The sequence below is a fragment of the Anomalospiza imberbis genome, chromosome 1, assembly GCF_031753505.1.
Source record: "Anomalospiza imberbis isolate Cuckoo-Finch-1a 21T00152 chromosome 1, ASM3175350v1, whole genome shotgun sequence".
Lineage (NCBI taxonomy): Eukaryota > Metazoa > Chordata > Aves > Passeriformes > Viduidae > Anomalospiza > Anomalospiza imberbis.
Window position 1 is genome coordinate 86,745,410 of NC_089681.1, and position 14,604 is coordinate 86,760,013.

Sequence of the window (14,604 nt, forward strand, 5' to 3'; positions counted from 1 at the left end):
TAATACAAAGACTGATATGTTTCTCATGATCACTTTTGTAACTTGTTTTGGCTTTGCTTAGAACAGTAAAAGAGATGCCTGAGACATTTACAGGGAGAAAAAAAAAGGAATTGAAGGAATTTTTGACCAAGCTTACCTTACAATTTTTTTTGTTAACAAAAGCCATTCAAATTGCAACTCTACTTCATAATACTGAACATTCAACCCAAAAGTTTGAATTACAATTGGATTTAAAACTCTGTTGAGATCTTTCACTGGTTAATCTTCAAAGTAAAATATTCCATAAGACAAGTTTATTTTCTTTAAATCTACAAGCAGAATATAGTTTTCCCAGTGAATTCACAGCTAACCATGCTGGAATCTATTAACCTACTTTTTGGGAAAGGGCTGTGGCTGCACACCAGGATAATTGATATTACATTAGTCTCTGTTTTCCCAAATGATACGATACTCTGATGATGGGAGAGAACTCCAATTTGCAACTCCCTGAGCTTGATGTAGCCACACAATTTCCAGTTCCACCTTCCAACAAAGAAAGAAATACTGGCATTCCACCTGCCCTGAACCAAAAAAGCATAGATAGGCACTTAAGTTGAAAGTATGCAAACCTTTTCTTCCTGTACCAAGCCTGTAGAGGAAATTCTCCTTTTTTCTATCAGCTTCAGCTTTCCAAAAGAACCTTAATTTAAGTCAGAAGCAACTGAGCATGGCACAAATCCAGCATTATTGAAAAAAGTCTTAAAAAGAAGCGTATTTGGCCAGTTCCTTCTCCATCTCAGAGTACTGCTCTTTGAGACGCTCCATAGCTTTTCTGTGCTCTTCATCCACCTCTGCACGTTTGTTCTGCTGTTCTTTCATGAACTCCTCCCAGTGGGCAATGCACTTCTCCTCACGAGCCATCACCTTGTCTGCCTGAAGCTGACAGGAGGAAAATAGGAAGCTTTTAACAATCATTTCCATAGTAAAATAGGGGGGTAAATGAGATCTACATAATGTTAAAGTATCTGGAAACTAGCAAGAAAACATATGGAGAGGGGAAACTAAAAAGAAAACATTTATTTTTGTATTGCCAATCCAGAGCAAGTGGTAATATGTCTGCAATATTATTAATGTGATTGTGTTAGCAATGATGCTATTTCTATAAAATACGATAACAGAGATATTAAATGTTTTGAAACTGGCAGCTAGTGTTTCTGCTTTAGCCAGCTAGCTCTCATTGTGATTAATGTCTTCCTTTACAAATAAGTTATTTTTCACCTCATATTTTCCTACTGCTTGGCTACTGTTAAGTCTAATTTCATTCACTGTCTTATCTTGAAAAAAAAATCTAGATAGCTAGAAAAAGAGATCATACACACATCCAATGCACATAACAAAACACAATTCTGTAATTCTGTGGATTGCTTGCAAGCTGTATTGACAGTCAGGCCTCCTTATATTACAAGTGTAGAAGCCAAAATAAATCTAGGCAGTTGTTCTTCCATTTGCTCTATCTCCCAGCAAAACAGAGGATTAATCCTTCTTTTTTTAGCCCCTCTACTTTTCAGTGTATCAACAATGACTATTTCTTATGTGTGATATTTTTGTCAACTAAAGGCACTGGGAATCCATTTATATATTCTTACACACTCTGCTGTTCTTCAAGATCACAGAGCATGGGCTAAATACACGACTTTTTTCAATGCAGCCTTTGATACACTTTAACAACATTATGTCAAGATCCATTTTGTTTGCACCCAATACAGTAACATTTCCTGACAAGATACACTAGTGCACACTAACAGTTTGACTGATACACTACTTTGTATTCAATAGGTTTTGAAACACTGGTGTTTCAAACACTTTTTGAGGCAATTACACATCACCTAACCAAGCCTGATGCTACATTCTGCCAAAATCTCATTATTTTTTCAGAACACATCATTTCAGAAAAGTAAGGAAAAGGTAATTCACCTCAAGTGGCTGCACTACAATGACAACTTTTACCTTTATTTTATAAAAAGCTACCTACACGTTGCTACTCCCATTTGGAAAGTTTCAAGCCAGAAAGTTGTACTATGCAAACTTTAAGAAATGCTACGAATCCTGGATACCTGTAACTACGCTTCCACTACATATTAAAAGAAAAAAAGAGTGGAAAATACAGCTAATATTTTTAAAAAAGATCAGTCACCATTCTTACTGACTGTTCATTTTCTAAGTTATAAATTTCTTATTAAAGTTTTTCTTACTTCAAACAAACAGTAGCAGAACTGTAAGAATCTCCTACCTCTCTATGAATATCTACTCTAGTGTCAGACACAAGCAAATTCTGTCAGTGCTCAGACGTGTGTGTTGCCCAGTACCATATTCAATTAAAACTGCCCATCTTCATCAGTTGCAAAAAAGGAAAGAAAAGCATGACTATCAGCTTATATCCATGAATGCACAGCCTGTTTTGCTTGATGGCCATGGAAATGTCTTTGGTTTTTCCCAAATTAAATTATAATCAACAGCATTTTGCAAGTAAACAGATAACACAGGAATACAATAAAGAAGTAGTAATTGGAATACATGAAACTAATTTCTTGTATAATTTTCCAGGTTTTAGATTCAGAGCACATGTATTTCAAATAAGCAAAGTGTAGCCAACTGAAAAGGTTCCAATGATTCGCATGTTCCTATAATATACCTCTTCATTAAATAACCCATCCACAAGTGAAAAAAAACACTTCCTTTTCAACAAGCAATATATATAATATGGTCAATGTTCTCAGCTAACTAAGAAAGATTTACATTTCCATTCTGGTAGGTCAGTAGATGTTTTTTGTTCCACAGAAAATAAGCATTTTTTTATATTTAAGCTTTCCCTGTATGTGACAAATGTTATAGTCTGAGCTAGGAGGAAAAATAAACCAAAGGAAATAAAAAAAAAAATAGTTTCCATATATCAGGAGATTGTAGAAAGAGTTAGCTAGATCCATTAACTTTGCAGTCAGCATTTTGTAAGTGCAGAAATCACCCCAAAAGAAGTTTTACTGCCACTATATAACATATTAAAAAATATGTTTTTAAGTTTTGCTATACTTAAGGCAGACAAACTTGCTGTGAAGCACAAGACTCTTGGATCACAAAAATCTCTCCATCCATACTTTACCTTTCTTGCTTCACACTCCCTCTCTTGGAGTCTATGGATCATAGCATTGGCAGCTTGCACTGAAACAACAAATTGCAGTAGATCAGTCTGCTGTTGGAAATCAAAGAGATTGCCTGAAAGGGATTTAGAGGATGCAAGTCTGTTGCAAGGTGAAGATTATATTCCACTGTGTCATTTAACTCTGCCCAAGAGTCACCCGTGCTTGCAGAAAATGCTTTACACTTACAACTTTAACACTTATAAAAGTAAGCAGCTTATTGCAGAATTCAACCTTTGTATGTTCTAGAAGTCAAAAGCAGGAAGGCAGTGAGGCCCTCTTGTGCCCACACTCTTAGTGCTGCTGATGAGCTGGAGTGCACTCCTCAGCACCTCAAAAGACATCAAAAACCACTCTCAAGTCAGTAAGTAGAAACAGGTGATCAAACTCTAACTCTTAAGTTAGTTGGGTTTTTTTTTTTCTTTATTTTTCCCCATCAGCTGTGTATAGACTCTACATATACAACATCTTTATGCCGAAGTCCATCTCTTCTCTCCCAGACTAAGCCTGGGAAAACCTGTCAATGGAAATAGGAACTGTATTGCCACACACTTCCCCCCTCCCTCATAACTTATTTAACACTTAATTTTAATGCAGAATTAAACACACTAATTTCCCAAGCAGTAACTGGATGCAGTCCTGGACAACTGGCTCAAGCTGCTGCTGCTTGAACAGTGAGGTTGGACATGACCTCCAGAGGTCCCTTCCCACCTCAACTATTCTAGGATTCTATTACTGAAGATGTACTGCACAGCTGGCCATGAGAAAGTCAGGGAGCAGCATCGAAGGTTCACCCCAGTTAGATGGTATTAGGATGCCGTATTTGCATGACTAAACTTTAAGTTTCAATGTTTTCCTGCAATCCTTTTGGTGTGTAAAGCACCATCTACCATTTGCTATTCTGTATATGCCAGATGCCATATAAATAAGTTATAGGAAATTAAATGCTTATACAACATGCCACACATAAACTGTAACAAAACCCAGAGAGGCATGTTTCAACTGCATAAAGTTGCATAAACTGCATAAAGTTCAACTGCATAAAGAGTGTACCCACACTCTTAGAATCTCTTTTGAAGAAGTCATCTTGCTAAATGAGTAAGAAAAAAAAGAACACTTCAAAACTAGTACAAATTTGAAACCTTCTTTTTAAGTCTGTGCAGTAAATAAATATATTAATAAGGATGAAACTAGGATTAGCATGCAATTACTATTACTTCCCAATTTGTGACTGAATAACATTAATAATATAAAATTTCACAGCTATACAGCAGGAAGTTTTGTTTTAAGTGATTTAAGGGAGACAGTATGCACTCCTGTGGGAAAATTTAGAAACTTGAAGTTCACATCACAGCATGCTTCCAACAAACCAGGAAACTGAAATTTTGTCCATGGCTTTAGTCAACGTGGAGCCCTATTTCCAAGTGAATAGGAAAAGAATGAGCTGAAACAGCTTCTACTTAAACAACAAAAAACTTTAATGTAACCTTAGCAAGAGCTGATTGGCTGGACTACTACATATCAGAAAACATCCCTGTTGTTTTCCTTTTAAAGTTGTTCAGAAGTGAGAACAACACACATAAAGAATAGAAAATTACCCAAATGTGGTAATTTTTTAACAAATCATACTTTGAATCCAAACTATTTAAATTTTGATTCCTCAAAATGATGCATCAAGAGCAATAAGAAGCAACCTGCTTACATCTCTTGAAGGTTTCACTCAAATTGTCCTGCATTGCCTGCTCACACTTCGGAAGAACACGCTCATTTGTTTCAAAGATTGTATTTTTGAGATTTTCAAGTACTCGCAGTTCTCGGAAGCCACGTTTTTCCTGCCACAAAAATGAAAGAAAGTGAGTGGCTAGCAAGGAATTCCACTTCACAAATTAGAGATGGTTTCTCAGTTGATAAACTAATAGCTTTATCTCAAAGACTAGACCATTGTCTACTGAAGTGTTACTCTACTTATATAACAACATAGATAAAATTGCCAAAAAAAGAGAGCAATGTCCCATTCTTCACGTTAAATTACAAAAACCCTTTCAATGGCTCCTCTGGCCCTTGTGAGAAAAGACAGTATTAACTATTTACACACCGTGGCGAAACATGTCCTGTTTTGTATAGATAATTTACAGCATCGTAAAAACAACAGAAAGCAACAGAGCTTGAAAGCATTTCATTTTTATAATTCAAAATTGAAGTTACTGAGAAATAACATAGTAGTGATTCTGCTTGCTTGATGCCTGGCCTTCCACATTTAGTATGGCAGGAGGTGAAAACAATGCAAGTATAATTGTTTTAACTGAAATAAAACAATGAAGTTGACTAAAAAATAATAAAATACAGTTGAATAAAAAGGCAGCTCTTCTAGATCACTACTGATCATGATTAATTACAAGTACACTAATTATAATCTTGTTTTATTGTCTAAATTTACAAAATAATCTATTTGTCTGAAGCCACAGCACTCTCCCCACTCTGAATTTCACCAGCATTTTATTTTAGATAAAAACTCTACATAAACAAAAAATACCCTATCACATGAAGTGGGACAGGGATCACCACACCCATTTTAAAACTTCAGAAACAAAGACACAGACAAGCAAAACTCCTTAACTAAACAAGCTCCAGATTTCCTGAGTGCAAATCTCCATTCTTTGCACACTAGGTGCTAATCATTGAAAAAACAAGACCATATACCAAAGTTAGAAACAAGTGGAATTTTTGGGTGCTGGTGGTCCTAAGCTCACTTAAAAGAAATTCTAAGTTGCAAAAATTTAAACAATTCTCTACTTTGCTATTTTCCCCCAAAAAATTATAAACCAGTAACTAAATTTCAATAAAAGATCTAAGAATGTATTAAATTTGTCTAAGAAACAGAACAAGACTCCAAGTGAAATGACACAAATACATCAATTATCAACCTAAATATATAAATTCTAATTTTGTCCAGGAGTTTAATGCTTTCCTTCCTGTGGAATGACATTTAAAACTACTTACTGTATCCTACAGCTTAGTTAGGGAAAGCAGAGAAAAGAAGTAACTTCTTATGACTCTCAAGCCCATATGATACAGATCTGATGAGAGTTTATTTCATATCCATATTTTGCTAAACCAGCAGAGACAAAATAGACCTGCTTGAAATATAAGCTGCAATCTAGGTTGTGGGGGGTGAGGGGGAAAGACATTTTAATGTCATTCAAATCAGGTCTGCATACTGGTATTTTGAGGGGTAGCTGCATTTTTAGTAACATTTTTAAATTCCACATTCTGTAAGAAAGAAATTCCATACAGAAACAGCCTTTTGCTGGCATAGGATTAAAATTTTCTAAACTTTTGCTGCCATCTTGTGGAAACCAAATAATACTTTCCAGGCAAAGCTGTACATAAACACTTATACACATTCAGTATTTTAGCCTTATTTGCAGCCAATCAAATAACAGCTATTCCATTTTTAATGATTTTATTACTTTGCACAAAGTGTTCCTCTTCTCTTCCAATAGTATAACTTTCCCTTGTGTAATGAAAATCAAAGAAAATAAAAATACAACTGTGCTAGCTGAATCTAGCTGAGGCATAAAGTAGCTTCTCAAAAAGATGTAAACCTACACTGGCCAACAATACTTTTCTTGAACCAACCACACTTCTCTAAGATGTTAGGACTACATTATTCTCCTACATCAAAATTCTTGCCAGTCTTCTGCAGGAAAAAAAAAAAAAACACAAAAATCCACATTTATTTTCAAAAGTTTTAAAAGAAAAAGACCTAAATTACTGCCTTGTTTGGTAAAGATGCAGATTGTATACTACAGGTGTATTATTTTGGGAAAAAACAATCCAGGTCAAGCCCTTTTGAAGACTGTTCTGTACCTACTATTATATCTAAAAAGATGCTAAAGCTGTCAAACTTTCAGACCCTGCCAGTATCCAGTAAGATACAAATACTTACTTCAAATTCTTTAACAAAGTAACGTATTTCTCCCTGAATTACTGGTCGGTGATCCAGCAGTCTTGAGTACACTTCCCCAACATCTAGAAGATTAATGAAAGCCAGAATTTTAGTTTTTCTCTCACTCTCACACCAGGCGACACAACACAGGCAGCACACTATACCTCAGTGTGAGGAAGGACTACTGCTCACCAAGCTCATACAAAACCAAAAGAGCACCAGAACTGAATTTGTAGGGTGACCTGTGTATCCAGCAAACTGCCAGCTTAGATAAAACACAATGAACCAGTATTCCAGATGCCAAAGACACCTTTCTGGGAAGGTGAATGCTCTCCTCTGCGGCTCAGTATCCTTTGTCTCAATCCTCTTCTCTTCAGCACAGCTTCCATATCTGATTGTTAGTGCTGGTAAAAGACCTGAGCTAAATGCTGCAGCTTAACAGAGATCCACAGAGTAAGTGTGGGAGTCTTCTGCAGCAAGAGACAGGAGGAATCCTCACTACAAAGGAAAACTGTCAGCATTTTCTTGTATTCTAGGGCCAGACTTGAAATTTAGTCTTGGGAAAGAGTATTTACTATTTAAATATATGTGAAGAAACAGGCTTGCCTGTCACGAAGAAAAAGGCTGCTAAATTGGAAAGAACTGTGAGAAGATTAGCAAATACTGTTTCAAGAAACAGACAATGCAGTCCCAAAAAAAAGACTTTCAGGTGGCACTGCCATATAAAGGATGTGTTCTCCTGCCCCAGCTGATGGACCTGCCCTGTGGCTCTACTGTATCCACCTGTGTTTGTTCAACACCCTGAACCCCACCACGTTCGAAATGGAACAGAACGATTATTTAGAAATTCGGGAAGGTCATGATTGCAGTAAACAATGCACGGGCTAAGGCACAATGCAGTCCAAACGCTCCTGAGCACGGGTTAACCACGACAAAACTTGGGTGAACAAGACCAAAAGTACGAATTTCCCAGGAAACTCCATGCCCGTGGCAAGATCCTCCCTCGGTGGCCGACTCGGCTCCCCGAGAAAACGCCACAGAGACACCCTGGTACCCAGTTCTGACAGACGAAAGCCAGCTGAGCCTCCCAGGCGTCCAGCTTTAAACCTCAGCACACGCCGCCGGACTGGGCGGAGAGCTGGAGGGCGCTGGAATCCCGGAGATCTGGCCCGGCCCTGGAGGGTCCCGGGACACTGCGGCCGCTCCCGGGGCCGCTGGGCCGTCTCTCCGCCGCTGCCGCAGGGTTACACAGCGGGCTCGGCACCTCCGGGGGCCCGCACCGCTCCCTCCTTACCCTTTATGATGGGCTGGATCGGGGACCCGGCGGCCGGAGAGTCCCGTCTCCTGTCGGCGGGCGGCGGGACCGCCGCGCCGCCGCGGCCGGGGGACGCGGGGCCAGCCCCGCTCATGGCGCTCGGCGGCCCCCGGGCAGCGCAGCCCGGGCCGCCCCGGCCCTGCCCCGGCCTCCCTCCCGCAGCGCTTCCGCCGGGCCCGCTGCCGCGCCGTGAGGTCATCGCGGCGCGCCGGCCGCGGCGGCGGGCACCGCCCCCGAGGAGCCCCGAGCCGGGCCGAGCCTGCGGGCGTGGGGACGGCTCTTGCAGGGGGAGGCGCGCACGGGTCCGGAGAAGGGCGGCGGCGCTGGGGAAGGAGCTGGAGGGCATGTCCTGTGAGGAGCGGCTTGAGGGAGCTGCGGGTGTTTGGCCTTGAGGCAGAGGAGGCTCAGGAGAGACCTTACTGCTCTCTACAAACGCCTGAAAGGATGCTCTAGCCAGGTGGGGTCGGTCTCTTCTCCCAGGTAACCAGCGACAGGACAGGAGGACATGGCCTCAGGGCGTGTCTGGGGATGTTCAGGTTAGACATCAGGAGGAATTTCTCCGCAGAAAGGGTAATTAGACACTGCAATGGGCTGCCCAGGGACGTGGTGGAGTCACCATTCCTGGAGGTGTTTAAGGAAAGATTGGACGTGGCGGTCTAGCTGGCATGATGGTGTTTAGTCATAGGCAGGATTCGATGATCTCAGAGGTTTTTTCCAATCTAATTGATTCTCGGATTCAGTAATTCTATTGAGAGACATACATTAACACAGTTTGCTTCTAGGTGCAGCAAATGTGAATAACAACTGCTGGACACCCAGGCTACAAATAAACAAACAAAAACCAAACAAACAAATAAAAAAGATCAACGGTCTCTTTTTACAACTATTTTAAAAAGCAAAAATGACGTAAAATCCCTGTACATTTCTTTTAAAACCATTTCAGAGCACAAGAGAGGCTCTCAGTATGAGAAAGACATGGAGCTCCTGGAGGGGGTCCAGTGGAGAGCTACAAAATTGATTAGGGGACTGGAGCATTTCTTGCAATGAAAGGCTGAGAGAACTGGGCTTGTTCAGCCCTAAGAAGAAACATCTGAGAGGGAACCTTATCAATGTTTATCTGAAGGGAGGGTAACAAGAGGATGGAGCCAGGCTTTTCTTGGTGGTGCCAAGCAATAGGACAAGAGGCAATGGGCAGAAACTGATACACAGGAAATTCCACCTGAATATGAGGAAGAACTTTTTACTGTACAGGTGACTGAGCACTGGAACAGATTGTCCAGAGAGGTTGTGGAGTCTCCCTCCCTGGAGATACTTAAGTACCTTCTGGATGAAATCTTGTGTCAAGTGCTCTGGAATGACCCTGCTAGGGAGGTTGGACCAGATGAGCCACTGTGGTCCCTTCCAACCTGACTCATCCTGTGATTCTGTGAGAGCATTAGGATATTTTCAATTCTCAGTGTCACTGTATGGTCAATGAAGAATAAACTAGACCAAAAATTCTGCTAGAGCTACTGTAGCTTCCTTCCTACCTGGAATACCAGAAAGGTGCCAGTTTAGCTGGAACAGTTACTAGTTTATTAGCAGAAAACAGAAGTAGTACGCATTCTTCGTTAGAAATTAGTTCTGCCCATGTTCTACTCTGCACAGCTTTTATAAGTGGGAGCAATTGTGTGGATCAGGAAAAAGGGGGACTTTTTTAAAGCTGTTTGAACTGACACAAAAAATTATATTATTAAATCCTGTGCCACATTATAAAAGCTTGGAAACTGCTCATGGAAATTACTATATGGGGTGGTTTTTTTTTTTTTTGGACAATATCTATAATCTTCTAAACTCAGGCTTTAAAATGAGTTAATTGGTTTTGTTGTAACAATCTCCCCCAAAATCAGGCAAAATATAGCTGCAACCTGTCTAAATAATAAAATGAATCTTACATTGGGAAGTGTTCAATACTTCAACTAACATAATTCTTAAATTTAGCATAAGTATATAATGTAAAATAGTTTTTCACTCCTTCACTGTTACATAGTCTGTAAGTATTACTTTAATTAAACAATAAGTAAATAAAAGAATTACTTTAAAAATAGTTCACTTCTACATTATCTATTTCCTGAAAGTGACCAGCTGTTACAACCTGTAAATTAGCATTTTTATTTTTCCACTTGAATCCAAAACATGTAAGCATTTGACAATCACCAGAAAATTACAGTCATGCTCATATATTAATAATATCTGAAGGATATTCCAGCTGGCTTAATCATCACTACTAATTTGGGTAGAATAGTTCAAATCTTAATTATACCCATTCCAGCTTAGCTGCCTTTCATAGCCTCTCAGACAAGTTATTTGCCCCTCTACGCCCTATGCTCCAGCTTTTTATTTGTTAAGAAGCAAATCCTGTAGTTAAGGAGCTTTGTGACTACTGCATTTCTAGGAAAGAATTTTTACATCGTGACTAATGACAGGTTCAGAATTATGGGACTGCAACAAGAGCAAATCCTGTGATGGATAGTTGCATTGGTTTCTAGGACTACTGTTCTGAAACCATTCCTCCTTTGTTTGAATAATGATTTTTGGTTTTTTTTTTTTTTTTTTTTTTTAAAGAAGATGCTATTTGTTATATTTATGCCTGGTTTTGTTTTTTGTTCCCCTGCTTACCGAGTCAAGCTTATTTTCAAAACACATTTTAAAGAAATTAAGGAGGACTTAAAGAGGTGATGGCTATAAAAAGACAATACTTGTGGAGCCCCTAACCTGTCATTTTGTAGAAAGTAGTCATCAAGTCACAAAAATATGGAAATAGCTATGGCTTGGAGCATGAAAATCAACATATGTAGTCATCATGTATTTTTTTGGAAGATAGGCTAAACAACCTCTGTCATTTTTGCCGTGCAATGGAACCCGCATTCTCTTTTAGGGATCACCCTGCCACTTCCCATTAGCATTAGCAGCACTCTGAATTGCAAAATCTTCAGATGAACGTGCCGAGTCCTGTCATTTCCCCCACAGGCTGTCTGGCGATGATAATCCACTAAAGGATTATTTCATCCAAGTGGCGGTGTCCGAGTCAAATGCCGGCAACAGGCAGGAAAGCCCAAACCTGTTGAGGCAGACATCTGCCCAGATGGGAGGAATCGGAGCGACGGCCCTTAAGAGGGCGAGGCAGGGGACATACTTTGTGCCAGCAGAATAAGTCCATGGGCTGCACCCGTGATGGGAGAGCAAGACCACGATGGTGATGGCTGGAAGTTTGCGGGCTGCGATGCCGATGCTGGCCAAAGCAGGCCCCGGGCTGTGCTCTTTGGAGGAGTGCCTTGTCACATTAGCCGGGCGGCCACTGTGTTTGATGCTCAACCTGGACAGACAGGCCTGCCAGGCAGAAACTGCTCAGGCAGATGATGCTGGGGAGGACAAAAATTATCCAGCGCAAGACTGAGAAGACAGATGACACCCAGCAGGAACAGCAAGCCAAATCTGCAGAATCCACAATGCAGCTGGCTACCCCGGGGCTACCTGCCTCTTTGAAGAGGAATAGACATCACCTACGAGCTGTCAAATTAGATCACCAGCCTGAAAATGCTGAAAGAGATTTAGTTCTTCCAACAGAGAAGGGAAAGTTTAATGGATTAAAATCTTCCTAAAGGGGCCAAGGTAGTGTGGGAGGGGAAAGGGGAATCCTTCAGATGCAGCAACAATGAAAAATTAATCACCTCCCGCCTGCCTGCAGAGTGAGAGATGGTATGCGCTGTAGTCACTACCAGCATGCAAAATAAAGGCCACGCCTGCAGGAACGTGCAGAACAGCAACAAGTAATGCTTGTTACAAAATCGATCCCCCTTTCCAAATCGGTGATATCTTTATGTTGCCCTGGAGCTGGGCTCTGAGGTATGATACATCTCACATTCAAGACATGCAGTGGTGGGATACAAAGGCCTACTCTGAATCTGAAAACTCAGCAAAGCAAAAGGTGCATGATGGCATTTCCCCTTTAATTTCTTTTGCAATAAAATTCCAAAACAAAGAAAATGCGTGTAATTGAAGTCAATTTTGATACATAAATAGAAAAAAAATCTTAAGATTACCAAGTGAGTAAGCATGTGCTCAGGTGTATAGTGAATATGAAACCTGGCATTTCCATCAGGGACAGCAGCAGCATGATCCAATTATAGATGCAAAAAAGAAATACTGCTCTTAGGGGGAAAATATTAAATGTAGCAATCCATTAAACAGCTGTATCATTGCAATTACACTTTGAAGTTAAAGACTGTGAAACACACCAAGATTAAAAGAGGTGATAAGATTAAAAACCAAGAGGGGAAAAAAATCAAATAGGCCTACTGATTCCTCTAACAAAAAAAAAACCCCAAAAAATCAAAAAGGTGGAAAAATATTACATACTAGGTTCTATTCTTCTGAATAGAAGAGCTTACACTGGATTTCTTAATAATGATCTTATAGTTCTATCTATTCCTTTATTTTCATCTCAGCTAATACTTTTTAAAGTACATTGTCCTCTTCCAAATCAACACCTGTGCTTTGATCATCTATTGTTTTTTTAACCAAGCAGAAAATAAAGATAGCCAAGTTCTACTGCTCTTTCATCTGTATTGTTACTTGGGTGTATTTCACAGCCAAAACCACTTCTAAATCAGATATTCATATATAATAATTAATATAAATGAATGTCTTATTTGAATTGCAAAGTACATTTACGTTAAACCTTACTTAAGAGTCTCAGCTCCCTGCGAGTAACCCAAGATCCACACCCACACTGAAGGGTCCAGATTAATCTTCCATCAGCTACAATTGAAATTAATGTTGTGTATGTGTGAGAATGAAACAAAGTGAAGTTGTAGAATTATCAAGATACTCCAAAGCTGTAACACCTATTGGGAAGTCTAAGGTGCACCTCACAAAAAACTGGCTCCTCATTTTTGGGCCTATGTGCTTCCAAAGACTCAGCCAGTAGCATGAAATTCCTGAGAGAAGGTCTATTTCGGTTTACAAATATTTTGAAGAGAGCTGGATAGACGATAGAGAAGGAATACAAGATGAAAAAGATTAAAAATATGTGAAAATATCACCTCTTACAGGCAAACAGCTAAGGTGTTTGCTAGGAGACTGCATTGTTAAAAGGTACTTTCTACACAAAGAATCTTGGGAAATTCAATAGATGCAAACTTACTCACAGCAAGTACTTACTCTGGGTGGGGTGAAGAAAGGTAACAAAACTGGCTGGATTGGACTCTTTCAAGTGTGAACCAGAAGTAATACCTTCTAACTCATTTTCTGTGTGAAACAGTGGGATGCCAGCCTGTAAGGTACATCACTCATGACCAGGAACATGACAGAAAACATGTTACACATTTAAGATATCATAAATGATTTCTTTAGTTTTGCTGCTCAAAAGCCTTCACTTTGGTTCCATTTGAATGGACAGATCTTAGTCCCCAGGTCTAAACTGGAACTATTTTTTCTTTGTTCAGTGTAAGCTTTCCAGATTTCTCATTCCTGCTCAATCTTTCCTAATCCCGTATTAAACCCAGATTTTTTTATAAATCACTGTTGCCCAGTTACAAGTCTCAGAGCAAGGAACACCCCTAGAGACTTCAGAAGTCAAACTGAACTCTCACTTAAAAGTGAAGTTACACACACAAAGATAACTAAAAATCATCAGCACATTTCTAACATATCTCATGCAATACTTGAACAGCGGTTTCAACCTGGTTGGTCTACAAGCAGTCATCTTGGCATCAAAAGGAAAAAGTGCTACATGTAGGATTTCACTGAACACTTACAATTATCATATTTATTTCACTGTTGAATTCTTCTGTTGCTGAAAGCTTGTCATGCAGCACTATCTCACCATATGGCAACACACTCAAGTCCCAGGGGCACATACTTATAAGACCATAACATGTCAGGCCCCTTGAATAAATTAGAACAATTATGCAAAATAATAATACTGCAATGATGAGATACATTAACAAATGAAAGTGATGCTGTTCATGAAATGCTGTGAAAATAAATTCCACACATCACTGTGGTCATCATCATCAAAATGCAAAGCAACGAAAGTAAAACATCATAGTGCCCTTCAGCAACTGGAGTTTTAAGAACGGAGAAAGGGGTTGCAAGGGAGCAAAGTCTCTTTTACTAATGTTCAG

At 39.6% G+C, this 14,604-nt stretch overlaps 1 protein-coding gene across 1 annotated transcript; it reads right to left on the minus strand.

The window, feature by feature from the left end:
- Nucleotides 1–271: 271 nt before the first annotated feature.
- Nucleotides 272–8,582, minus strand: BLOC1S5 (biogenesis of lysosomal organelles complex 1 subunit 5). The gene is made up of 5 exons (XM_068199167.1): nt 8,417–8,582; nt 7,123–7,205; nt 4,876–5,005; nt 3,137–3,195; nt 272–918 (listed from the first exon to the last, which is right to left on the minus strand). Exons 1-5 carry the CDS (start codon nt 8,529–8,531, stop codon nt 739–741), a joined length of 567 nt encoding a protein of 188 aa, XP_068055268.1. The 5' UTR covers nt 8,532–8,582; the 3' UTR covers nt 272–738.
- Between the last annotated feature and the right edge of the window lie 6,022 nt (nt 8,583–14,604).

Coding starts and splice junctions, on each gene's coding strand:
- BLOC1S5 (XM_068199167.1), bottom strand. CDS start 8,531: ATGAGCGGGGCTGGCCCCGCGTCCCCCGGCCGCGGCGGCGCGGCGGTC. Junction 5,006..7,122: donor ACTTTGTTAAAGAATTTGAA/GTAAGTATTTGT, acceptor TTTTTGTGGCAG/GAAAAACGTGGCTTCCGAGA. Junction 919..3,136: donor GGGAGTGTGAAGCAAGAAAG/GTAAAGTATGGA, acceptor TCCTCCTGTCAG/CTTCAGGCAGACAAGGTGAT.